The sequence below is a fragment of the Dromiciops gliroides genome, chromosome 5 (genome assembly GCF_019393635.1).
Source record: "Dromiciops gliroides isolate mDroGli1 chromosome 5, mDroGli1.pri, whole genome shotgun sequence".
In the NCBI taxonomy this organism is placed as follows: domain Eukaryota; kingdom Metazoa; phylum Chordata; class Mammalia; order Microbiotheria; family Microbiotheriidae; genus Dromiciops; species Dromiciops gliroides.
In genome coordinates this window covers 287,810,203-287,836,676 of record NC_057865.1, presented here as the reverse complement: position 1 = coordinate 287,836,676, position 26,474 = coordinate 287,810,203, and the positions used below count along the sequence as shown (strand labels likewise).

At 43.3% G+C, this 26,474-nt stretch overlaps 1 protein-coding gene across 3 annotated transcripts in view; it reads left to right on the top strand.

The window, feature by feature from the left end:
- Nucleotides 1–2,617: 2,617 nt before the first annotated feature.
- CACNG2 (calcium voltage-gated channel auxiliary subunit gamma 2) overlaps nucleotides 2,618–26,474 on the top strand; it is a 153,029-nt gene continuing 129,172 nt past the window's right edge. Inside the window, exons 1-2 of one of the 3 annotated variants that reach the window (XM_043966913.1) lie at nucleotides 2,618–2,638; nucleotides 3,707–3,852. In XM_043966913.1, coding sequence (XP_043822848.1) covers nucleotides 3,711–3,852 — 142 coding nt within the window. In that variant the 5' untranslated portion in view covers nucleotides 2,618–2,638; nucleotides 3,707–3,710. The other 2 variants (XM_043966912.1, XM_043966911.1) reach the window with 2 other exon arrangements.

Below are 26,474 nucleotides of genomic sequence, written 5' to 3'. Positions count from 1 at the left end.
CTCCTTTTTCCTTCAGTGGTTAGGGGTGAGAAATACAACTGTCTGAAGGCTAGATACTTTGTTGTGTAAGGATGACCTTGCCTTGAAACTTGCAAGATCTTCCTTAAGATAAACATGGCAGGTTAGGTCAACAAGGATGCCCTCCTGGTTGGAAAGACATTAATCTATGGTTAGTACTGTTAGAGACCCTTTGGTCATAGCAGACAGAAAAATAGTCTTTCCAATCCCCTGGATGCCAGTCAGTGACTGCTACAGGACCAAGAGCAAGTCATTCCAACTCTTCAAACCTGTTTCCTCTTCCCTATAATGAAGAGCATAGGGTTCTAGATCTATAGCTGAAAGGAACCTCAGCATGTGAGATGACTGAGGCCCTGAAAAGCTAAGTTATTTGACTAAGATTACAGAGGTAATAAATATAATAATCCTTGCACTCTTAGGATTGTGGTGAGGAAGGCACCGTTTATACCCACAGTGCTTCATATGTGTCATCTGTTCTCATTGTTACTTAAAGATGCTGAAGTCTAGAACCTTAAAGCCCACACATCTAGAGCTGGAAAGAACCCCAGCAGTCATCTAATCCAACCTCCTCCCTCCCCCCCCTACCCCCGCCCACCCTCATCATCTCTGATTTACCACATAAAGAAAGCATGGTCTGTGAAAGGAAGGGGATTTACCCAATATCATGCAACTAATAAGTAGCAGACACAATATTTGAATACAAGCCCTCTGACTATATATCCAGGACTCTTTCCAACAGTATATTTGGAGAACCCCTATTTGTGAACCTCTGAAAAAGACTGAGGAAGTCTCTCGTTTCTATTGGTGTTGAGCTTCAGAGAATGGGGAAACAAGTGTGGCTGAGAATATATTAGGTAGAGTGTAGAAACAAGTAGTCAGTTAAGAAGGAGCTAGAGAGGCAGTTAAAACTCCATGCAAAACCATCCAAGAACCTTTGCAGATTAACACAAAACTAGACTGGAGATAGGCAAAATCTCATAGGGAAAAAATATTATACCTCAGAAAGATTGCCTTGTACACATGACCTCAAGAGATAGCAAAGGTGGGGTGGGGGGTGAGGAGAAGGAAATGAGAGAAGCAAGATTTGAAAGAGTTATGAAATTGCAATTGTCCTAAACCCTCCAACTGTTCTAGTACATTCACAACCTTCTCTAGTCAAAACAACCACAACAGTGACCCTTCTGCTTGTTTGTCCTCTTAGCTGTGGAACTGATCAAAGAAATATTAATTGAGCAGCAGCAGGAACTAAGTGCTCTCTCAATGTCTCTCTCTGTGTGTCTGTGTCTGTCTCTCTGCCTCTCTCTGTCTGTCTCTCTGTGTCTCTGTCTCTCTGTGTGTCTCTGTCTCTGTCTCTCTTCCCTTCCCTTCCTTTCCCTTCCCTTCCCTTCTCTTCTCTTCTCTTCTTTTTTCTTCTCTTCTCTCCTCTCCTCTTCTCTTCCTCCTCCCTCCCCTGGGGTTACATTAATGAAAAGTTGCACATAGAGGAAGAACAGGGGACTTTTGTAATTAGCCCAGCCTAATGATCCTGCTGAGGAGAGAAAGTACTGTGACATGCCTGGGGGTTTGGACTGCAAAGATTTTCTCTACTCTTGAATCTGGATTATGAATGACATGGGAAACTTAGAATACTCTTAATGACTGTGGAGTCAGATTCCCAACCAACTTCCTACGAGCATATTTGTGCTTAAAATAAAAATACATTTTCTTTTAAAGAGCCTTTCTCCCCCAACCCTCTTCATGAATAATCTTTCCAAAATGTCTGCTTTTGGGAGCAAGATTTGGGATTTCACAGAAAGCTACAAAGACAGACACACAGCCAGAGATGAACACACCATGGCCAGAAAGAGACAAAGAAACAAGAGAGGAGCCAGGCGGGGGGTGGGGGGGGGCGACTAAATTGCAATTTTTTTTGAAAACTGAAAATAGTGATGTGGAATATTCACTATGTTTAAGTCATGTTTGTAATTACCCGTCCGTGTTATGTTTTCAACACCTACTGGGCAGAGAAGCAACTGATTGAAGTTTGTTGTGGGTTTGTTTTGGTTTTTTTTAGTGCCGTTCTGACTCTGATGTGAGGGTAGTTATCTGGAGCTCAGGGCACGTATGGTTGGGATAAGAAGAAGGCTGGGCTGAAGAAAGACTGGGGTGGGGGAGGGGATAGAGAAATTGTGTGTGTGTGTGTGTGTGTGAGAGAGAGAGAGAGAGAGAGAGAGAGAGAGAGAGAGAGAGAGAGAGCCATCTCTAGCTACGCCTTTCTCTAAGCCTCTGGAGCCTAAGGGCGCAATCATTCCAGGATTTGGAAAGGGGGTAAAAACTGGAAAGGATAAGGAGGAAGGCTTAATCGCCCTCTCCCCCTCCCTTCCTCCTCCTTGGAGCAGAGGAGGGTTACTATCGTACTGGAGGTACTGGAAGGAAGGGATCTAAGCAGGAAAGCTCTTGTCCCCCCCCCCTCCCTTCCCGTCCCCCCTCCCCCTCCCCTCCCCCTCCCCACCCCCCCCCCCCCCCAGCCCGGTTTCCCAGCAGCATCCCGGGCAAGAGGCAAAGGAGCTGTTCTCCAGCACCGCGGAGTAATCGGCGCAGGGGAGCTGTCCAGTTCAGCACCACCACGTTAATGCAGTAGGTGGGAGAACCACGAAGAAGGGGAGCCAGAGAGCCAGAGTAGGGGGGTGGGGAGGGGGAGCCCAGAGAAAGAAAAAAAGCCGGGTAGCAAATCCTGCAGCAGCGAGACAGTCGTCCCCTTATTTCCAGGAGGTTCGTGGATCTGGGGAGGGAAATCCGTCTCGATTCTCCAGGAGACCCCCCCCCCTCTTTTCCCTCCCCCACTTTAAACAAGATTTACCGACCGCTACGAAGAAAAATCGCTCTCGGGGCTGCCCCCGCTGCCGCGGCTGCTGCTGCTTCCGTCCGCTGCTGCTGCTACTGCTGCTGCCGCCACCATCGCCGCCGCTGCCGCCGCCGCCGCCGCTGCCGCCCGGGGGACAGCCATGGAAGGCGAGAGCTCCGCACCTGTTCAGCTGAAATCAAGGGCTTACCGTATACTAGGCAGTCTGGTTTGAAAAAGCGAGAGCCAAGCGACCCCCAAGAAAGATAACTGGATTTTCATGGCGCAGGCGGCAGAGCTTAGCACGAAGACGGAAGGTTGCATCCCAGCTCTAACCATCTCTAACTGTCTAGGTCCTGGTCATGAGAGATTGTGTTAAGGATGAACCTGTGGAAGCCATCTCCAAATTAGCTATCACATATGGAAACTGGAGACCAGAATTTTAGGAAAAGGGATTAAGGCATCTCTTTTTGGGGGGGTGGGGGGTGTCTTTTTTATTTTTCCTTTTCTTTCTTTTTTTCTTTTTCTTTTCTTTTTCTTTTTGATACTGCAACTGGAACAGTCTCTGATCTCAAAAGGCAAGCCTCTCCTCCCGTGTGGTCTTTATAATTTACAGTTTTCCCTTGGGCTTTCTTACCTCCTTTTTTTTATATTCTATATAATACATATATATACACATGTACCCATTATATTCTTAGTGGAGTTATTATTCTTTGATTTGATACACACACTCTCTCTCACACACACACACTCACTCCCAAGAATCCGAAGTCAGTTTGGGGTATTTATATAATGAAGAATTATGGGGCTGTTTGACAGAGGTGTTCAGATGCTTTTAACCACCGTTGGTGCTTTCGCTGCCTTCAGCCTGATGACCATAGCTGTGGGGACCGACTACTGGCTGTACTCCAGAGGGGTTTGCAAGACTAAAAGCGTCAGTGAGAATGAAACCAGCAAAAAGAACGAAGAAGTCATGACCCATTCTGGATTATGGAGAACCTGCTGCCTGGAAGGTATTGGAATCCGGATCTCCTCCCACCCTCCTCCTCCCCACCCTTCACCCCACCCCCGGTTTTTTTTTTCCTCTCTCTCATTCCCACCCCTCCCTACCCTCCAAATAAATCCCTCCACATTCCACCATTTTCTTACTTCATTCCTTCCGCCTGCCTTGGATCAAGGTTGGCTGGGTTAGTTAGAAGGAAAGCGCTCAGAGAAAGCCATACTCTACTCTCTTTCCTCCGCTCCCTACCCCCCCCCCCACCTCCTCATTGGAATAATCTATGTATAGTGAAAACAACAAGAGAGCCGCTAAAAAGCGTCTGGGAGAGCCGCCGCTCTGGGTTCTGGGTTTTTACTGTCTAGGGAAGCAAGAAAAGGAAAAAATCCCTTTGGTTTTTAGCTTCCTATAATATAGAAACAATTCCTTCTCTCCTCGTTGGTCCTGTTTCCATGAAAAGAGGTCCAAAAGCAGTCTGCTTCCCCTTTCTTTACCTCTGTCCTCTCCTTCCCCCCCCCCATAAAATAATAAAGTCCCGAGCACGTCTTCACTCGCAAACCTTCCCTCTTTCTTCTTTCATTCTGTCGTTTCTAAGAAGCCTTGCTCGGCAGACCCTCAAGATTCCCCTCATCTTAGAGTTCGAGAGAATTTCGTAATGTCTATGAACGGGCCCGTTTGTTGGAGGTGGCTGAGTGTGTGTGTGTATGTGTGTGTGTGTGTGTGTGTGTGTGTGTGTGTGTGTGTGTGTGTGGCCGCGCTAACGCTGACAAAAACCTAAAAATAAATAAGTCTCTCGCAGAAAATAAGCCCAAGTTCTGTTGAGCAGTAATTCACCTCCGGCTCGGTTCGAGAGAGCAGAGATTCACTTCCACCGATAGTGACATGTCTGATAGCTAGAAACAAGGCGAGATTCAGCACTGCAGCCACATCCTGAAATCAGACATTGTGGAAGGGGGCGGGGGCAAAGGGAGGTGGGGGGAGGTGAAGGACTGGGGGCGGGAGTGTCAGCAGTTTGCCTTTCAATGTGTTATTTTGTAGTGCCATTGGAGTGCGTGCGTGTGTGTGTGTGTGTGTGTGTGTGTGTGTGTGTTGTGAAGTCTGGTGGTCTGTGGCCATCAGGACTGCAAGTACAGGACATGGATGCAAGCCTGTGCACTGTGGTAGGCACACACTTGCACACGGAAAACACTCCTGCAGGTCATACAGTCTGCATTGAGAAATAGACGGGGAAGGGGGGGGGAAGGGGGGGGGGGTCTGAGCATCTGTGTGTGTGCAAGCTACAGCTATGTGCCCAGAGAGATCCACACCTCTGTATGTGTGCTCAAAAACCTAAGCACTGTTTTGCTGATCTGAGGACAGGATGGAGGGGAGGGAGAGAAGGGGGCTGCTTGAAGAGAGAAGTGTTGAGTGGTCACTGCTGCAGAATAGCTTTTTCCAAATCAGCCCTGGGCTGGTGATGCGGGGAGCTGAGAGGCAGCGGGTGTGGGGGTGCGGGTGCGGGGTCCGCAAGCAGGCAATGGGGTGTAAAAGACGAGAGAAGTGGGAGGATAAAGGCCGCTCTGGACCTATCGTCTCAAAACTGCTGTTTGGAAATGGTCTTGTCCGGGAAGCAGCGCGAATCCACCCCCACCCCCTTCTCGGTGCCCCTCCCCCGCCCCCACCCCCTTCCCCTTCTTGGTGCAAACGGTTGAGTGATGGCTGAACATGTTTGAATAGCTAAGTGACTTCATTGAGCGATGGTCTGTTTGACGCATACTGCATTCGGCGCCCTTTCTCAGTCCAAGCCACTGCCTGTTCCCGTTTTCTGCAGCGGAGTTCTCTCCTGCATACTATATGCCAGCCCCAAGCCAGAAAATCAATATCAGGAAATTAATCGGGGAGCTTTGAAAGCCGCATGCACACACACCCCTTGGGGGGGGGAAGCTTTTCATGCAGCTAGTCATTAACAGGGGACAGACTTCTCCTTAATTAAGCATCCATGGCACCCTTAGCTACCAAAAGAGAAGGCTAGCAGAAGGAATTTGGGTCGCTTTAGGGAAAGTAGTATATCTGTAGTTTGTTTGCCTTGGATTGAAGTTAGATGGATGGAGACAGGTAGGCTAGGTTGGGGGGAGGGAAGAAATGACATAATCTGAGGGGGGCGATGCTCTAAAATGAGTCTGTCTGCACAAATTGATGATACTCTAAGGGTTCCAGTTGCCAAAGCTAAGTACTGCATCTTTAAAGTATTTTATAGTTCCCCAAAGACCCAGGGACCTGAGGGTAACTTAGGCTTATTATTTGTTTATTAAAAAGAGAAAATGATATTTTAATTAAACATTTTCCCTTCTTGTTGCCCCCATCCCAAAATGTATTGGCTTAAACTCTCTCCCAAGTCATCCACACTCCCTCTGAATCATCCGCAAAGAGGTTCTGACTTGCAACACTGCAAAAGGGGCGTGAGATGCAGACAGAAGCAATGGGCTTGGCCCCTGCAAGACCCCCCTCTTCCTAGCACTGGGAGGGGGGAGACTCAAGCACCACTGCCTTAGGGAAGCTGTGCTCCGCCTTGCATCCAGTCACAGTGCCTTGGAGCAGCCATCATCCTCATCCCACTTGTGGCCAAATGCAGAGGCAGGAAGGGTGGGGTGCACAGGGCCAAGGCCGTGCTAGTAATTGCCCAGGCCTCTGATCCAACAGGGCTTCTCGGGGTGGTAGGCCACACTCTGAACATTGGAGAGGTGGCTGAGGAACAAGAAGGTAGCATTGGAACCAAGGAATTACCTTGATCACAGAGGCTGGAGTGAAGGGTGAATATGGCATTTTTCTTGGTTGGTTGGTAGTTGTTTATTTTGGACCATTTTAAATAGAGCCACTCTTTGCCAAAAATCAGTGTTACTCCCTTCCCAGTACTGAACATTCCTGAACCAAATTGCACATCCAAAAATCCCATTTTCTTCTCCCCTCCCCAAGGAATTATGAATATATTTCAAAATCCTCTCCACCATTTCACAAAAGGCTCTAAGAGAAAGACAACTTTATGCTATTTCTAATGTCTTCCACCCTCTGTTTTTTTTTTTAGTCCAGCTAGTGGGTTCCAGAGATTTTTCTTCTTTCCTTTCTGATGCAGAAGCTCAGGAGAACCTCCTTGTCTCTGTTACTACCTCTGAAATTAATGGGTCGGCTGATGAATTGTAAGGGATGAAGCCACCTGTTCAGGTCTGCTATCAAAGGGAAACAAGAGATAGAGGGAGCCAAGAACTTCAGACTTTAACACAAAAAGCATACCTCACAGTGACTTCAGTTGGAGAGTCTCCTTTGGGGTCCCCAAGTCAGTGTGTGTGTGTGTGTGTGTGTGTGTGTGTGTGTGTGTGTGTGTGTGTGTGTGTGTGTGTACTGCATTACATGAGTCTGATCGGAGGGAAGAGGATGGCTTGGGTCAGGAATATGGGCCATAGGTGGCATACATACATCAGACAAGAGGACTCTTGAACTTTTCAAGAAACCTTCGTGAGGGGCCTTAGGATAAAGAGATGATCTTAGAATACTTTCAGGGAAGAAGGCAATGAAAGGGATCGCATTCCCGATCCAAGCCAGGATGCCTTTCTCTTCCCCCACCCCAGCCTCTTTTCTGCTCAGTGTAGTAACCTGGTGATCACCTAAGAAAATGTCCTCTCCAGTCCAGGAAAAAGCTCTTTGTTGGTTCTTTTCTGAGATTTACCTTCTCTCTTTGTGGATTGCAGTATTCTTCCCAGAGATACTCTTTACCAGTAAAGAGAAAGGGTTACTCTTTAAATGAGATAAGTATGACATGGAATTTTCAGTCATTTCCTTTCTGTCTCTTCCTTTCTCTCCCTCTCCCTTTCTGTCTCCCTCTGCTCTCTGTATCCTCTGTCCCATTTATCTCTTTCTCTCTTCATCTCTGTGCCCAAAGCCCTGTCTCTATCTCTATTTATCTTTCTCAATCTCTCTGTCACTCTCTTCTCACAGCCTCACTCTGGGGCAAAAGAAGGCATTTTCTCTCTATCAGTGCTGTTAAATTCCACTCTGTTGAAGATTGTGAGCATTTAGTGCAACAGCTGCTTCTCTTTCCATGCCCCCCTCACATAAACATACACTTGTCCCTCTGTCGAAGCATCCCTGCCAACCTTTCAAAGGCTTTGCTCCCTTTGAAGTGGAACATGGCTATCTTCACGGTTTTTACTGAATTTCTTTCCCTGAGTTCCTTTGGGCCCATGCTCTGCTCTACCTGCTCTGAAGACCAATGAACTCAGTTCACTCTCACCTCTGGAGGAGGAAGCCATGGAGCTAATTCCATTTCAGTGAAACTGATAGCTTTCCCCAACCATTTTCCTCTGTAGGTAGAGATAATAACAATCATTATTATGAAGCACAGCTACTGAGATTACTCACTGGCTTCAAAGCATATTAGGTATTTTCATCACAATTAGAGGGTAATTTAACTCTCCTTTCAGTGCCTCAAACATAGTAGGACCTCAATAAATATTTGTTGACTGATTGATTCAGAAGTTCAGAAGGGTAATGAATGCTGGCTGGCCCACCATGATATAGAAAAATGAACAGGGCCAGTGAGAGGTAAAGTTATAGGGAATGGAGGGATAGAAATGTCATGGTCTTAAATCTGCTTTTTTTCTCCCTTTAAACAAAATTAAAACTGGTTAAGAAACAGCACATCAAGGTAGCAAGAGGTGGTTTTAGATTCAGAAAGGCCTAGGTACATATACTTTCTCTAACACACCTTAGCTGTGTAACCCTGGGCAAATCATGGTGGTTCAGTGGATAGAGCAATGGGCCTGGAGTCAGGAATACCTGAGCTCCAATTAGGTCTTGCACATTTAGGGGCTAGATGAGCCTGAGAAAGTCACTTCACCTTTGTTCACCTCAGTTTCCTCAATGGTAAAATGAGGATAATAATAGTACCTACAATACTATTTGTAAAGCATTGACTATGATGCATGACTAAGGCACATAGTAAGTGCCTTATAAATGCTAGTTATCATCATCGTCATTGTTTGTTATTATTCTCAATGACCCAACTGACTAGCTAAGACTAAAAATTGAGTTGATCTATATTAGTGAAATCACAAGTCAAAGCCAAAATGAAAAAAAAGGAAAGAAAGAAAATTTGGTGGTTGTGAATACATTCTTACACCATGCAAGAACCATGTAGCATAAGGAGATAGAAGGCTCAGAACTGGATGGTGTGAAGAGACGTAACCCAAGGAAAAATAGCACAGAAAAATACCCATATTCACTGCCCCTGAGAAGAAGTGTCCATCTCATCTGCTTCCCTTTACATCGGCCTGAGGAATTCCATAGGATCTCAGTTTTCAAAAAGACAAACAATAATAACTTAAACTCAGCATTTTCTAGAATGTTTTCTGGTTTACAAAGAACTGACCTTAGAGCAATCTACAGGAAGGAAGCTTCAAGTATCATGACTTCTCCTTTCCAGAAGAAGAAACTGAGGTCCAGAGAAATTTAGTCACTTGCCCAAGGTCACTTAATGAGAAATTATTGGAGCGAAGACTTAGATCCAGGTCTTTTGGCTTCGAGTTCAGTTCTCTCTCCAACATGACTTGTTCTCTCTCCCAATAAAGAACAGAAAGTTCAGGATAGGATGGCAATGTTGTGAACAGTGAAATCTTCCTTCATATAAGTCTTGAATTTAAAGTTGAAAGGAGATGAGAAATCATCTAGTCCAATCCTAGATTTTTTTATTGTATTTTTATTTTCAGTTCCAGATTCTTCCTCTTCCTCCACCCCATCTCCATCCATTGAGAAGGCAAGAAATATGATACCCATTATACATATGAAAATATGCAAAACATATTTCCTTATTAGCCATGTCCCAAAAAAGGCAAGAAAAGAGTCCATCAGTTCTCTATCTGTAGGTGGCTAGCATTTTACATCCTTTGGAGTTATGGTGAATCATTGTATTAATTGACATTACTAAGTCTTGCACGATTGATTATCTTTACAATATTGCTATTATTGTGTAAAGTGTTCTCCTGGTTCTTCTCACTTCACTCAGCATCAGTTCATATATCTTCCCAGATTTTTCTGAAACCATTCCCTTCATTTCTTATACACAATAGTATTGCATCACATTCATATACTATAACTTGTTCAGTCATTTCCTAGTTGATGGGCATCCCCCCAATTTCCAATTCTTTGTTTCTACAAAGAGAGCTGCTATAAATATTTTTCTACATATGGGTCCTTTTCCTTTTTAATTGATCTCCTTGGAGTATAGACCTAGTAGTGGTATTTCTGGGTCATATGGTATTCACAGTTTTATAGCCCTTTAGGCATAGTTCTGCATTATTCTCTGGACTAGTTCATAGCTCCACCAACAGTGCATTAATGTACTTATTTTCCCACATCCCCTCCCTGTAACATTTGTCATTTTCTTTTTCTGTCATGTTAGCCAAACTAATGAGTATGAAGTAACACTTCAGAGTTCTTTTAATTTGCATTTCTCTAATTATTATTGATTTAAAGCATGTTTTCATATTATTATTGATAGCTTTAACTTCTGCCAAAAACTACCTATTCAGATCCTTTGAACATTTATCAATTGAGGAATGGCTATTTTTATAAATTTGGCTCAGTTCTCCATACATTTGAAAAATGAGATATTTATTGGAGAAACTTGCTATAAATTTTTCCCAGTTTCTTGCTTTTCTTCTAATGTTGGCTGTATTGATTTTGTTTGTGCAAAAAGTTTAATTTTATATAATCAAAATTATCCATTTTACCTATAAATCTTTATATCTCTTGTTTAATCATGAACTTTTCCCCTGCGCATAGATCTGACAGATAATTTCCATATGAGGAAACTGAGGCCCAGGGAGTTTATGATTTGTCTAATATCACTTGCCGGAAATAGTAGAGTCTGACCCCAATCTAATATTCCCCCATGCTACCATTCAATACAACTAAAATCTCAAACTCCCTTTTTTTTCCTTCCAACCCATCAAGAAACTTTTCCCAAGAGTTTTGGAGCTGACCTATCTATAGCTTATCCTTCACTCAAGTCCTAGTGGCCCCGACCAGTCATTCCAGGCAGAGCTTACTTGTAACAATGAAGACCAAAGCCTGTGCCAACAGGGGTCTTTACTAATGCCTTCTTTTAGGATCCTATACTCACCACTGAGCTTCACCAAGGTCTCTCTGGTCTGCAGAGCTCTGCTGCTGTAGTTTTGACTCTTCCTCTCTTGAGATGGGCCAGTGAACGAACATCAGTCTCAACCTGACACAGGTCATCCTGTTTCATGGTTCTATCTAAGTGAGCATCCTTCCAGCTAATATCACCAGCTGCTCCATTCCATGCTTTAGAGTCAAATGGATAGAAGGGATCATCTCATCCAATCCTGAACTGATAATTTGTGAAAATGGGAGCAGGCATGCCTGGTTCTTTGCATACTTACTGGGGAAAGACCATAACTGGCAATGGGAAATGGGGAGACAATCACATTTGGATTAAACACAGAGGGTATGGAAGCAAAAAGTCCTTACAGTCAGAAATGTGGCCAAAGAGGTACAGAGACAGATGGCATGTGAAAAGGGGATGGGGTGGTGGAGGAAGGCAGGTAGCATAGGGGAAAGAATGGAGAGGGGGGAAAGGCAGAGAGTTTCACATGACCATTAATTATAGTTGGGAGCACTAGGCAGCATGGGCCTGATGGAGATGGAAGAGGGCTGGGGTAGGGAGAGGGGGACAGGAGTTTGAAGTTTCAATCTTATATGAGGGTTTGGGAAAACAAACTAACTCTTATCTGTGCCACCTTGGGATATTAATAGATCCAAATCATCTCAAAGTTATTGATAAAACTTTTAGGGTACCAGCACCTTTTTGATATTCTGCTCTGGAGGTCTGAAATTTGTTTGACATTTACACATCATAGGACCAGGAGGTCCTGACAGCAGTGCCTAGGGGGTTTCTCCTGATTCAGCACATATGACCAGGATGTGAATTTTGGTTAATATATGATACCGTTTGTGAATGTGGCTCCTTTGATCTTTGGAATGGTTTGTACGTGACTTTCAAGTTCCCCTTTGCAATCTTATTTCCTGCTATTCCCCCCTTTATACTGGCTACTGATAAACTTACTATAAACATATATACTTAAAATAAGTTTATATGCTTATAAACTTACTCTACTGGTTAGAAGGGGAAGGTGTCAGGTGGACCCAAACAAGATACAATTTTAACACAAATCCCTTCATTTGACATAAGCTCAGAGGGGAGAAGAGACTTGTTCTAAGTCACACAGTTAGTAAATGGCAGGGCTGAGAAATGACTTTAAATCCTTTGACCCCAGAGCCTGTCCCAAACACCATGCCACACATGCAGTCACAGTTCTTCTAGTGCCCCACTTTATTCCCTGTCAGCAATAGAACCAAAACCTTCTAGCTGGGTTTGTACTCACAGTTCTTCACAATGAACCTCAAACCTTGCTTGTAACTGTCATCCTTCATAGTTCTCTGATCAACCACATGGAAAACTTTGTCAATCTAAGATAACTCCATGAAAATCAGCCTTGATCTGTCCCAGACACTTATGGTTCATAGATTCAAAGCAAGAAGGGGGTTTGGAGATCACCCAATTCCCTGAAATTACTTTGCCTTCATTTTGTATGTCTCTTGTATGACAGGAGAGGCAAGGAGGCATAGTGAATAGAGAACTGGCTGAAAAGTAGGAAGATATGGGATCCTAGCACTGTCTCTGACACAGGCGGTGTGACCCTGAGGAGCAAAGTACTTGACCTCTCAGTGCTTGACAACTCTAAAATATTAAGGAGCTGAGAAGGTGCCAGCTTGCTTTGGTACAAGGAGGTTTTTTTTTATTGAGAGCTCCCCATACCAATGAAATCACAGTTCCTGTCCCTATCTCTATATTTGTTATATACTTGTCTCCCCTAATAGAATGTAAACTCCTTGACAACAAGGAGTGTTTCCTTTTGTCCAGTGCCTAGCCCAGCACCTGGTACATAGTAAGTCTTTATTAAGTGCTTGATGATTGATTGAATTTTCTTCAAATGCCATCTCTCTCTGGAAATCCATCCTGATCAGTTGCTAGAGCCTTTCTCCCCACAACTAACTTTGTATTCACTTACTTGTAAACATCCCTTCCCCACCCCCAAGAATGGAAGCTTTTTGAGGGTAGGCATTGCTTCACATCTATGCCTAACCTATAATCTTCTTGTTGTTCATTTGTTTTCAGTCATGCCCAACTCTTTCATGAGCCATGTTTGAGGGTTTTTTTGGCGAAAGATATTACATTTGCCATTTCCTTATCCAGCTCATTTTTACATAAGAGGAACCAAAACAAAAAAGGGTTAAGAGACTTGTCCAGGGCCACACAGCTAGTAAATGTCTGAGGCTAGATTTGAACCCATGAAGATGAGTCTTTCTGATTTCCAGCCCAGTGCAACACCTAGCTGATCCTGGTCTATATGTGCTTGTTGATTGATCTAGCACAGGATATAGAAAGGGTACTATTGGCCTTAGAGTCAAAAGATGCAAGTTTTTACTGTGTGACCTTGGGGAGGTCACTTGAAGCCTTGAGCCTTGAATGCTCTCTGTAAAATGGAAGTATAATTATTGCCTTAATATAATACAAAAATATGAGTGGTTGCCTGCTCCATGAGCCAGAAGGTACTATAGATATGGGACTTATCATGTGACACTATAATTTCATTTGTATAGGGAATACCCAGATGAAGAAAACTTCTTCCAAGTCAGGGTGGCACCTCTGCAGTTTAGAGTCTTAAACAGTGTCCCTGGTACACTGAGAGGTGAGGCCAATGTGTATTCCAGATGGAAACTCAGTCCTTCTGGCTCTGAGGCCACCTCCACACCAAGCTGCCTCCCAATTGGTATCCCTCCCTTTTCCTAAAGTCTGATGTCTCTGCTCCAACCCAGATTCTGAGGCAGCACTCATCCAATGCCCCACCTTACTCACAGGGCACTGTAAATCCCAAGTGCCACTTCTCTCTGATTTTCCCCTTCTGTTTTCCAACATCCGACATTACAGGGTGCAGCCCCTTTCTAATCCCTTAACCTTCCTCACACAAAGAACTCAGTCAGCTGCCTCTTCATTCCACCACAAAATATCACGTGTCTATCTGGAAATACCCCTAAATTCAAAGAGCACTGGACCAAGGTCAGGAAATCAAGGTTCTGCTTCCACCTAGCTGTGTGTCCTAGAGTAAATTACTTTCTCTCTCTGGGCCTGAATTTCTCAGGCATAAAATGAGAAGTTTGGGATTTGATTCATCCCAAGGTCTAATGTAAATCAAAAGAATCAGATTGACTTGGAGGGGTCGGGTGTTGGAGGGTAGAGTGAACATTGGTTTAAAGATCAGCCTATCCAGCTGAACTCCTAGCACTTCCTTTTGATACTGGGCAAATCATAGAACTTTTCTGGCCCACTTCCTTTGTAAAATGAGAAGACATTATATGATCTTTCAAGGTCCCTCCTGCTATAAATTCATCCTCTTGTGTTTTGGAACCTATCTATACTATTTGGTCATCAACAGGCAGCATGGTATAGTGGACAAGGGGCTGGATTTGAAGTCAGGAAGACCTTGGTCTGAAGCTTGTCTTTAGAGGTCTGACCCTGAGCAAAGTACTTAACCACTCTGAGCTTCAAGTGCCTTATCTGCAAAATAGGACTAATAAGGTCTGTAATACCTACCTCACAGGGCTGTTGAAGGGTTCAAATGAAAAAAAGGGCTTGTGAAGTGCTTCGTAAACCTTAACTTGCTATTTAAAGACTTTTAACACTATTACTTTTAATTTGTGAAACTTTAGGCACATCACTCATTTCCCTGGGTCTTAGTTTTCTCATCTGTCAAATGAGGGGATTGGATTGGGGCATCTCTGAGGTTCCCTCCAACTCTAAATCTGTGCTCCTCCATGACACTGGAAGTCATTATTGATCTCTGAGCCTCAGTTTCCCAATCTGTAAAAGAAGGGGGCTGGATTAGGTAGACTCTGTCTCTTCCATCTCTAAAGCTAGGATCATTGATATCACAACCTGGGTTTGAATCTGAGCACCACTGCTTAATGACTTGTTTAACCTGGGCAAAGTCACTTGCTCTCCTAGAGCCTCAGTTTCCTCCTCTGTAAAATGAGGGAGTTAGACTAGATGAACTCCAAGTCACATCTCTGATTCTAGATGCAAACCATCCAAAGTTATTGCATTTTTCAAGCAGAACATTGGATCGAGATAAGCAAAATGATTTCCCCTGTGCCACAAGACAGCTTTCAGTTTGTGTCATCAGAGAATTTGACACTGAATTAGACAAAGGAAGCAAGTGTGGTGAAAACATCATTTTTTAAACTTTCTAATAAAATAACAAAGACAGTGTGAGGAGGAGGGGCGGACTTACATTGTAATATGTTAGGGAATGAAAAGACTGAGAAAAATTCAGCCTCTAGCTGAATGTTCCATAGGCACAATCTAAACCAAAGATTATAGAGAAGGTGCATAGAATAAGGATGACAAAGCTTTGCAAATGCTTCTAAATAGATACCATATCAGTCATCTTGGTCTCAGTTTGCTGTAGTCTAATTGCAGAAATGTTCAGGGTGGTTCGTTGGTTTGAATTTAAGAAAAGGCAGGAAAGAAGGGGGAAGGAAGGAAGAAAGGCAGGAAGGAAGAATAAATGGAAAGGAGGATAGATGAAAAGAAGGAAGTATAGATGGAAGGAAGGGAAGAAGAAAGGGAAGGGGAAAGAGGGGTTGGGAGAGAAAGAGGAAGGAGATAACAGAAGAGGAAAAGGGGAAGGAAGTAGCAAAGACATGAAAGAAAGAGGAAGGGAGAGAGAGAAACTTGGAGGAAAGGAAAGGAAGGAGAGAAGAGAAGGGAGAAATAAAAAGAGGGAAGATGGAAGAGAAATAAATGGAAAGAAAAGGGGGAAAGAACAGATGAAGGAAGAGAAATAAGGATGAAAACATAAAAGGAAAGGTCAGAAAGGCAGATAAAACAGGAGTGAAACAAGAGAGGTATAAAAAAGAAAAAGATGAAAAAAGAGAAGCGAAGGAGGGAATAGCAATGGAGAGAGCAGAGGAAAAGAGAAAGGAAGAGAGAAAAGAAGGGAAAGGGGTAGAAAAATATAGGAAGGAAAGGAAAAATGTGTCCGAGTTGATATAAAGGAGAAAGCAGAGTTTGAGTTCAAGTTCTGGCATTACCACTTAATGACACTTTCGATTACACTTATTACTAGTGAGATATGTATGATAATGAGTAGTCACTTCCTATTTCTAGGCTTCAGTCTTCCCATCTGAGACAATGGGAGTGTTGGAGCTAGATGTCTCTGAAGTATCTTCCTTTCTAATATTTCATGTACTACTCCCCCTCAACTTTGACAGTCTATGTCAAAGGAGGGAGGTCCCTCCCTCCCCTGAAATTCCATGTTGTGAGGCCCCTCCCTTCTTTGACATTCTCTCTTCTAAGGTCTCTCCCAGCTTTGAGACCTTTTACTCCTCTGTGAATAATTAATCATCAGAGGTCCCTAATTTCTTTTTTAATTTTCTTTATTAATATGTCCCTCTCATTACTCTCCCATTGAGCAAATAAAACTTAAAAAAAATAAACAAAACCCTCAATACATACACAAAAACAAATCGCCACGTTGGCCATATCCGAAAAAGGATGTTTCATCTCCATTCTTTAGAAACTTTCTGATTTATCATTGTACACAGTGAAGTTCTAAATTTTTTCAAGTAATCTTTCTCTATAATGTTATCATTGTAAAAGTTGTTCTCATTTGAACTCACTTCATTCTTCATCAGGTTATCTAGGTCTTCTCAATTCCCCCTGAAATGATCTATTTCATATGGCAGGATAATATTCCATTATGTTCACACATCACAATTTGTTATAAAACATTCAATGACGAATGGTGATGTGGATGATTTATAGAATGCTTTAAGCCTTGCAAAGTACTTAAAGTTGAGCTCATTTGATCATCAAAACAACCCTTATCAGTCAGGTGCTACTCTTAGCCCCTATTTACAGTGAGGAAACTGAGGCAGATGGTGGTTAAGTGACTTGCCAAGGATCACACAGTATCTGAGCAGGATTTTGAACTCAGGTCTTCCTGACTCCAAGTCCACTATTCCACCTAGCTAGTACCACTTAGTTTCCACATATTTGGCTACCATGAAAAAGAGCTGCTATAAGTATTTTTGCATATGTGAATCCTTTTCCTCTTTCTTGATTTCTTTGGCAGTATAGAGAGACTTCTGTCTTCCTCATCCTACCGCAGCCCTCCTCCATACTAGCCTCTACTTTCATCCCCCTGTTAGTCTGAGCAGCCAAGTCCTCTTCCAACCCATATGCTGTGCTGGTTCTGACCTCCCAGTTCCACAAGCTGATAAGAAAAGACACCATATTATTGAGCACTTTATATACATTATTTCATTTGATCCAATGCCAAGAGGGGGAAGAAGGGGAACCTAAGTAACTCAGGAAGGAATTCAAAAGGAAAACCACCACCCCACCCCCATCACCACCTCAAGTCATTAAAAAGATCTGATCCAGGCACAACTATTTTAATCTCCTCACTGCTCCTACTCCCTAATCCCTGCCCTCTCATGAAATAACAGATACTTGCTAGAGCATCTATCAGGGCCACATCAACTTTCTTATCTGGCTTCTTGAGACATAAAGACATGGGTTTAATACGTGTGACACAACACATGAATGCATTTGTAGTGTGTGGTGCATTTTTTTATGATCATAACACCCACAAGAGCCAGACGTATCCTGAGAATTTGCTGACAAATTGGAGCTAAAATAAACAGATCTTAAGGCTCTTAGTCAATGTCTAGTGGCCAGAGAAAAAACAGTCTGTGGGTTTAATGATGGACTCAAAGGAGATGTCTCCATCTTTATCTTTGGGGCAGAAAAGACATGACTTTTTCCATGCATGGAGAGAAGAGAAGAGGAGTTAAATATGCAAGGGCTGCTTATGCATAGGACCACCACCAACCAAGCACTGGGAGACCCTGGGCAACTGTAAGGTCCTGAGTGACTTGGGAAGGTGGTGGGTTCTACTCCAATGATGGAGGTTTCCAACTGAAGGATAGTGAACAACTGATGAGGGGTGATATGTTGGGTGGAGCAGGAGGAGGTATGCATGTAAAGATTGGACTAGATGCCCTCTGAGTCCCTTCCATCTTAGAGATCCTTTAGTTCCACCCTCACCTTTTCTAGCCAGGATTTGGTGGTTCAGATTCTAAGCAAGGTGCACCCCCATTCTTCTGTAAGGTAATCAATTAGCAGCCAATTACAAAGCTGCCTCTATGTGCCAAACACTGTGCTAAGGACTGATGATACAAAGACAAAAAAAACCTGTGACAATCCTTCCCTTCAAGGAACTTATATCTATTGGTTGAGGATGGAGATGAGGAACAGGAAATGGCATGTACACAGATTCATTCATTTATTTAACCTGACAATATGAAATGCCTATGATATACCAGGTGTAATGAAGACAAAAAAAATTAAATATTCCTGATCTCAGGGACAGAGTTGGTCCTGAGATTTCATTGATATAAGTCAGCACCTTCTCTAAAAACATATTCTTAGAAGCTGATTGGAGGAGTAAAATGACTTGTCCAGAGTCACATAGCAAGCGTGAGTCAGAGACGAGATTTTACTCAGTCTTAGCTTCAAGACCCCCTCACCATTCCCACACCACAACCTGTTATCAGGAAGTTTACTATAAGATGAAGAGGTCACCACGTAATTAGAGAAGAGAAGGACACTAGAACCAGGAAGCCTGGGTCGCCACAGACTAGCAGGGAGAAAAGCTCTTAGCATCTGAGTCTCAGTTTCCTCACTGATAAAATGGGATAGCGGAATTGCAAGACCCCCAAGATGCATTTCGGCTACATCATTTTATAATGGTTGCAGAAACGTTATGGTCCCAGGTACTGGAGATGCCCAAGTGGAGGCTAGGTAACCACTTTGTCAGGGATGCCTGAGAAGGGTTTAATGTTTCCAAGCTGGGGAAGGGGGAGTTGGACTAGATAAATTCTGAAGTCCCTTCCACCTTTGAAATACCATCATGCCCATCAGGTTACCAAACCTGCCACTTAGCCCAAGAATCAAGGCAAATCAGTGGGGCTGCCTCTTCCCACAATGACCTCCTTTCAGGCTACTTGTTCTCATTTTTTATTCTCATTCCCCCTTTTGACTCTAACCTTAATGACCTTTGAACTTGATTCCTCTTGATGGTGACAGAGACAGAATAAGCATGAGATTGGTCGATCTCCATTCCCTTGGGGTGTTACTAATGTCATGGAATATCAGAACTTGAAGGATGAACCTTAGGGTTCATCTTGGGGCATCAAGGGTATCATAGGAGTGTTTACCTTTGGTCACTCACTACCTATGTGATTCTTGGGGGAAATTATTTAACCTTGGCTGGGATTCCGATTTTCTCATCTGTAAAATGAGAGAATAATGATTTTTAAATATAATAAATCACTGGGTTTTATACATAGCTTTAAAGTTCTCTTGCATTTGATCAGCACAGATGGGGAAATTGAGTCTAAGAGAAGTTAAATGACTTATCCAAAGTCCTCAGGCAGTAAGTGACAGATCTTAAAGGACCATACATCTAGAGATGAAAGGTGCCTTAGAAGTTATCTAGGCATTCCCATTTTACAGATGAGGAAACTGAGTCCAAGAGAAGTTAAGTGAGTAGCCCAATGTCACACTGGTGGTAAACATCAAAGGTGGGATTTGAAACCAGTTCTAACTGGCAGTGTTCTTTCCCCAGGGGTAGACTGCCTCGATGTCTAGCTGAATATATTGTAACATAATAAAGTTGTTGGGTTTTTTAAGCCACTGATAAGGGGTAAGTGGTAGTAGCACAACTCTACCCCTGTGTAATCTGAGGAAAGCCACTCAACCCCCCTGGATCTCAGTTTCCTTCTCTGTAAAATGAGAGAATTGGACTAGATGTTTTTGAGGTCCCTTTCAGATATATACCCAGGATTTTGAGCCTATAATTCTAGTCTTTACAAAGTACTTCTCAATCCCTGTTTCGAGGCATAATGCCAATAAACAGTCAAGGCCACACTCACACACAAACACATACATACACACACTCCCGCACACCACGTGTGAACTTGTCCCCGTTCCTGTTGCTATGCCCTTCAGGTACTTATGCATGATTCCAATTTCCCTCCACTCCCTCTCTGGAAGAAATCCCTTTGTACCTCCATTTCTATGCCTATTAATGATCATTTGGCTTAGATGGACAGACAGACAGGTTTAGTAACCCTATCTCTTCATCAGAGGCTCACGGGATCCTAGATATAGAGTTCAACCTTGTCATTTTACAGAGGAGGAAACTGAGGCACAGTGAGATCAAGCAACTGATTGCTCAAGGGTAGGAATGGGCAGCATCTGATTTAGACATGGGTCCTTTAACTCTTAATCCACTGCTCTTTTCACTGTACCATGCCCCCCTCCTCATAAAAAAGCCCTTATTGATGCTCCATTCACTAGTTTCTGAACTCCTTTGACCTTGTTTGCAGCCTGTCAGCTGCTAACCAGAGTGCCAAGAATTATGCCCAGAACCCAGGTGCACTGGCTGAGCCCTCAGTGTGGGGGGGAATTATCACCTCCCTTAGCCACGATGCAGTTTCTCTTTACAGGCTGGCTAAATAACCATTGACCCCTTTTCCTGTGTACAGCCACACCACGTGCCAAGCGCCTTTGTTCTCCTTCTCATATATCTCCAGAGTGGGATGTCTTCCCTCCAGAACTATAACGAGCCTGGGGTGAATAGGACTTTGCCCCAGGGTGCTCACATGATGTGTATTGGGGGAGGGAGGGGCGCTTTGCTACTATGCTTTCTCACTGCAGTCCAAGTCCCTATATCTAACCTTACAGTCCTCAGGAGGGCTGGGTACAACTTCCTTTGGCTGCCAGCTACAGTATCCTACTGCCGTGGCATCTTTCCCTTGGGTCTGGCTTTCCTCTGAAACCCCTTTCTGAGGGTCGGGTTGAGGGCAAAGACTCTCCAGGGAATGGGCCATCTCCTCTTGGAGAGACTTCATACACCTCAAGTGGCATTGTGTACTGAGATACATCCCTTGCCCCAACCCATCTTTGTCAGACAGTCTCTACCAACTGAATTTGCCCCAGATGAGGTTACAACTATCCATCAATCAACAAGCATCTATTAAATTCTCATTATGGACTAGACGCTATGCTAGTAATAGAAAGAAAAACAAATACACATATATACAAATATGCAAAAATAGTGAGGCTTCATTTTAATCTGATTCCGATGCATGTTCGCAGATCAGTAAAAACATGTTATAAACAAAATAAGTACACAATGATTGGGGAGGGTATTAACTATTTGGGAAATCAGACTAATTATGGCTCTGCTAATCTCTTCATTTTCTCAGCTTTATAACTATCCCCAAACTCCTCCTCTACCCCTTTTAAAGTTCTCCTAGTTTTGTTGTTGTTGCTGTTTGCTTTTCTTCTTCCCCCATCCCAAGTTTTCTACTAGTTCTTGACTAGATTTTTCATTGACTATTCAATGCCAGGTACATAGTCAGTCCATCAACAAGCATTTCTTAATCACCTACTATGTGCCTGGCACTAGAGATCCAAAGACAAAAATGAAATCGTCTCTTACCGTCAGTAGCTTCAGTCGGGGGTAGCTAGGTGGTGCAGTGGATAAGCACCAGCCCTGGATTCAGGAGGACCTGAGTTCAAATCTGCCTCAGACACTTGATACTACTAACTGTGTGACCCTGGGCAAGTCACTTAACCCTCATTGCCCGCAAAACAAACAAAAAAAATCAAGTACTCAGTCTATCAGCTTTATGACAAAATCAATACACAAGGCAATTGAAGGGTTGGGGAGGGAGAGGGCTTAACAGTTTTGGAGCTTGGGAAAGTCTCCATGTGGAAGGTAAGACTCAAGTTGAGCCTTCTGGGAAATTAGGGGTTCTAAGAGGTGAGGAGCAAAGGTGTGCTGGAGAGCTGATTGTTCAATTTTCATTGTGAGAGTTTAGACCTTGGAAATCAGCAAACACTGCAAATCAGGGCTTGCTTCATGTTGTTGTTGATTGTCTAGGCTTAAGAAAGTGATGTTGGGGCAGCTAGGTGGTGAAGCAGATAAAGTACTGGCCCTGGATTCAGGAGGATCTGAGTTCACATTCAGCCTCAGACACTTGACACTTACTAGCTGTGTGACCCTGGGCAAGTCACTTACTCCTCATTGCCCCGCAAAAAACAAACAACACACACACACACACACACACACATATACCCCAAAACAAACAAAAAAAAATAAAAAAAGAAAGTGATATTAATAATGCATTTTGAGAGTCTGTTAACACTGACCAGCACAAACCCCGGGAGGCAGGGAGGCATTTAGATGTTTTTTGGATTGAATTGAACTGAATTTCCCTCAAAGTTCAAGGTTCTATCTCTCCACTTTTAAAATAAAGTTGTATAAGGCAGGGCTTCTTAGACTTGTTTCACTTTAACCCCTTTCCCCCCCGAGAGAGTTTTACTCGACCCTGAGTATTTAGGTATATAAAATAGGGAGACATAACTTTTAACTGCCACCGAATTTTTCGTGACTCCCACATTCATTTACTCAACCCCATATGGGGTTGTGACCCACAGTTTAAGAAGCTTTGGTGTAAGGAATACAAGAGTGTGAAAACAGGCACTTTCTAACTCTTGTTTCAATAGTACTCTCAGAGTCAGGCAATATGGCAGAATAGAGAGGGGGCTGGATTTACAGTCAGAAGGCCTGGGTGTAAGTAACAAAACCACTGGGGGAGAAGGACTGGGTTCTAATCCAGCTCTACCAATGACTGACTAATGTAACCGTAACAAGCCTGATGGGCAGTTAGGAGGCAACAGTGGATACAGCACCAACCCTAGAGTCAGGAGTACCTGAGTTCAAATCTGGCCTCAGACACTTAATACTTACTAGCTGTGTGAGCCTGGGCAAGTCACTTAACCCCAATTGCTTCACACACACACAAAAAACAACAAACAAACAAACAAAAAAACCCAAGCCTGGTAACCTCCATCTGCCTGATGTGGAACTTTTTAAAAAATCTTTATAATGAATAAGAAACTAAGAGAAACATTTCTTGGGGGGGGGAGGGTTGATAGTAAAAATAACTATTATTTGAAAAAATGGAAAGAATTTCTTTCAGCCAAAATCCTAGTTTTAGTTCTTAGCAAACTTCTGCTTACTTGCTGTGTGACCTTGGGCAAGTCTTTTACTTCTTAGGTCTCAGATTCGCGCCTTTGTAAAATGGAAGGGGTTGTACTAGACAGTCTGTCAGGTCCCTTCCACTTCTAGAGTCTATGACTTTCCTTACCCCCAAATCTATAAATACATTTCTTTGAGAAGTCCCTGGAGTGGCTACATACAGCCAAGCTAGAGGCAATGAGTGTTTGTATTCACAGAGAAGATGCAGGAGCCTCGTGATTTGGGTGATGTGGGTGGAGTTAAATGATTTCAGCCCCAGCTCAGTCTCTACCAGAGACTGTGTGCCCTTGGGTAAGTCACTTTCCTGCTCTGAATCTTAGTTTCTTCATGTGTAAAAGGAGGGAATTGGACTCAGTGCTTTTAGGGTTTCTTTCTGCTCTAAATCCTAGAGAGTTTAAAGCCACAGACTACAATTTCATGCAAAATATCGTCAATAAAACCACCAGTGTTTGCATACATTACGTCATCTGAGGGGGCTATTGCAGGTATTCCCCATTTCAAAAAGGAGTAAAACTGAGGCTAGAAAAGGCTTCCTACATAGGTCCTTTCTGATCCCTCCAATTATCAGTGCTTTACCCCCAAATCATCTTGTACACATTCTGTATTTGTCAGAGGCAAGTTGACCCTACAGCTTCCTGACTATGAGGACAGGTCTCTCCACTGAGTCACACTGTTGTGTGACTGTGGGCAAGTCATTGTAGCTCCCTGACTATCAATTACAGGACAAGTGTCAGAACTACATTGGTAGAGAAAAACTTTTTACCCAGAGCTCCCTATAGTGATAAAAATAATAGGTGTAGCCAGACGAGATATACTGACTGATGATGGATGATAATAGATAATAGATAATAGAGACAGACAGAGATAGACTGACAGAGAGAAAGGAGAGACAGACAGATAGATGATTGACCAAGGCAGAGGTAGATAGATAGATAGATAGATAGATAGATAGATAGATAGATAGATAGATAGATAGATGGATGGATAGATAGATAGATAAATAGGTAGATAATAGATAGATAGATGATTAGCTAGCTACCTAGAGAGAGAGAGAAAGATGGAGGGAGAGATAGATAGATAGACAGATAGATAAATAGATGATTGATTGAATGAGGCAGAAGGCAGAGAGATACACAGAGAGACAGATGGATGGATGGGGTGGGTGGGTGGATGGATAGAAGCATGATTGACTGAGACAGACAGATGAAGGCAAGTATAAAGTCGATAGGGAGAAAATAGGAGAAATGAGAGAAGAGGGAGGGAAAGAAAGAGCCTAAAAGAGAGACATTGGCTATAGAACATACATAGACATACATATAGGCATAGTGTGTCACCAGATATTGACTCCCTGGGTATACATGCTATTTCCCCAGCAGCGGACAATTGCCATTTTGTGCTCATATCCTCAGTCCCTGGCACAGTACCTGATATACAGTAGGGTTTTTCATAAATACTTTGGGAATGGATGTGAACACAGGGCTCCCAGCACAGAAGGTAGCAAAGGGTGGTGAAAGGGCAAAGGTGATGGAGTCAAAGAAACTGGGTTCAAATCCTACCTCTGGCCCTTAACCACTGATATGGGGGAGAAACCGATAGGAGAAAGCACGTGGGTCCTTAGGATTCTCTGTAAAGAATTACACTCTTGCACAAGACCTAATTAGGAATAGAAAGAACAGGTTTATTGGGGTACAAGAGAAACCGCCGGAAGGAAGGTTTTGCCTGAAAAAAATGCTTTCCTCCCTGACTAGGCTCGAGGGAGCACAATTTTATAGGGTTTAAATGGGGTGGGTAAGAGTCTCTTATTGGGGAGGGGCTGGTGGTCTTCCTGCATTGTGCTGGGGTAGGAGGAATCCCTCGTGAGCGATCTGGTGGGTGGGTGTCAACTTTGTCCTGATGGGTCGAATCAGTCTGCTGATGGGTGGTTCCAAGTGGTCTTCTCCTGGATTACCTCATCCATATGCTTAGGAGGACTGGAATGGAGGGTGGTGGTCCTGGAGCATGCTTATTTCGATCTGGTGCCACTTATCTCCGTTGGGTGTGTGTGTGTGTCCTTGATTGAGTTCAAGGAGAGGCCTGCTTGATTTCAAGGAAAAACCCCTGAGGTTTCAAGGAAAAAGTTCCTTGAACTCCCCAGAGAACTGTTGGAGTAACCGGGGCCCATAATCCTCCCATGACACCACCTTGTGACCTTTGACAGACCTTCACCTTCCTGGAGTTTGAGTTCCTTCATGTGTAAAATGAAAGGAGTGACCTGGATGGCCAATTACTCTCTAGATCAAGGTTTTTAATCTGGGATCTGTGAACCTTTTTCAAAGAACTTTGATCATTGCATTTCAATATATTTTTGTTTCCTTTGAAATCTCCTTATTTTATTTTACGCATTTGAAAACATGATTCTGAAATAAGATCCTTGGGCTTCATCAGTCAGACTTGTCCAAAGGAGTCCAGGAGACACACACAAAAGGTTAAGGACCACTGCTCTAGAACTTTGAGCCTCTAAAGTGTCAGATTCAGGATTTAAAAACCCAGGCCTCCCAGATGTAGCTCTTTCTGGCATGCTACCTCTTAGACAAAAAAAAAAAAAAAAAGACAGTGTGACAAAACAATTTTTCAGTTACATTGAAAAAAGATGCCTCTTTTTTTCTGCAAGGACACCGTTCATGGAAGAGATTCAGCATGGGGCGTCTAGAGCTAAGTTTTGCACTTTTGACCAGGAAGCAGCTCTCAGCACATCAGATCATCATACAGTTCAATCTTCCCACCATCTGCTGTGAAACCCAAGGGCTGAAAAGGAAGAGTGCCGGCATCTAAGGATCAGGTCATAGTCCCTCAGGAAGCCTGCATTTTAACAGTTAGGCAAGAAGCATTTATTTATCACCCACTGCGTGTGTCAGGCATTTATTTATCACCCACTGTGTGCCCGAGGCACTTATTTATCACCCACTGTGTGCCAGGCATTTATTTAATCCCACTGTGTGCCAGGGCACTACCCTAAGTGCTAAGAAAACAAAGACAAAGACTAAAACAATCCCTATTCAAAAATAATTTACATTCTATCAGGAGCAAGTACGAAGATACGTATCTATACAAAATGACTATAAATGAATCATGAGGGAAAGGGAGAGAGATCCAAGCAGTTGATTGGAGCTTTCCAGGCATGGCGGGGTGACCATTGCAAAGGGCAACAAGTGGGAGATGTCATAAAATAGATGTGGACACAAATACAGATGAACTAAAAAGTGATTATGCCTAAGACTGCAGAGAACAATGAGGATTCAGGGGGGAGAGGGGAGGCAACAAGCATTTTAGAGCACCTACATGTGTGAAGTACTTTTTATTATTGTCT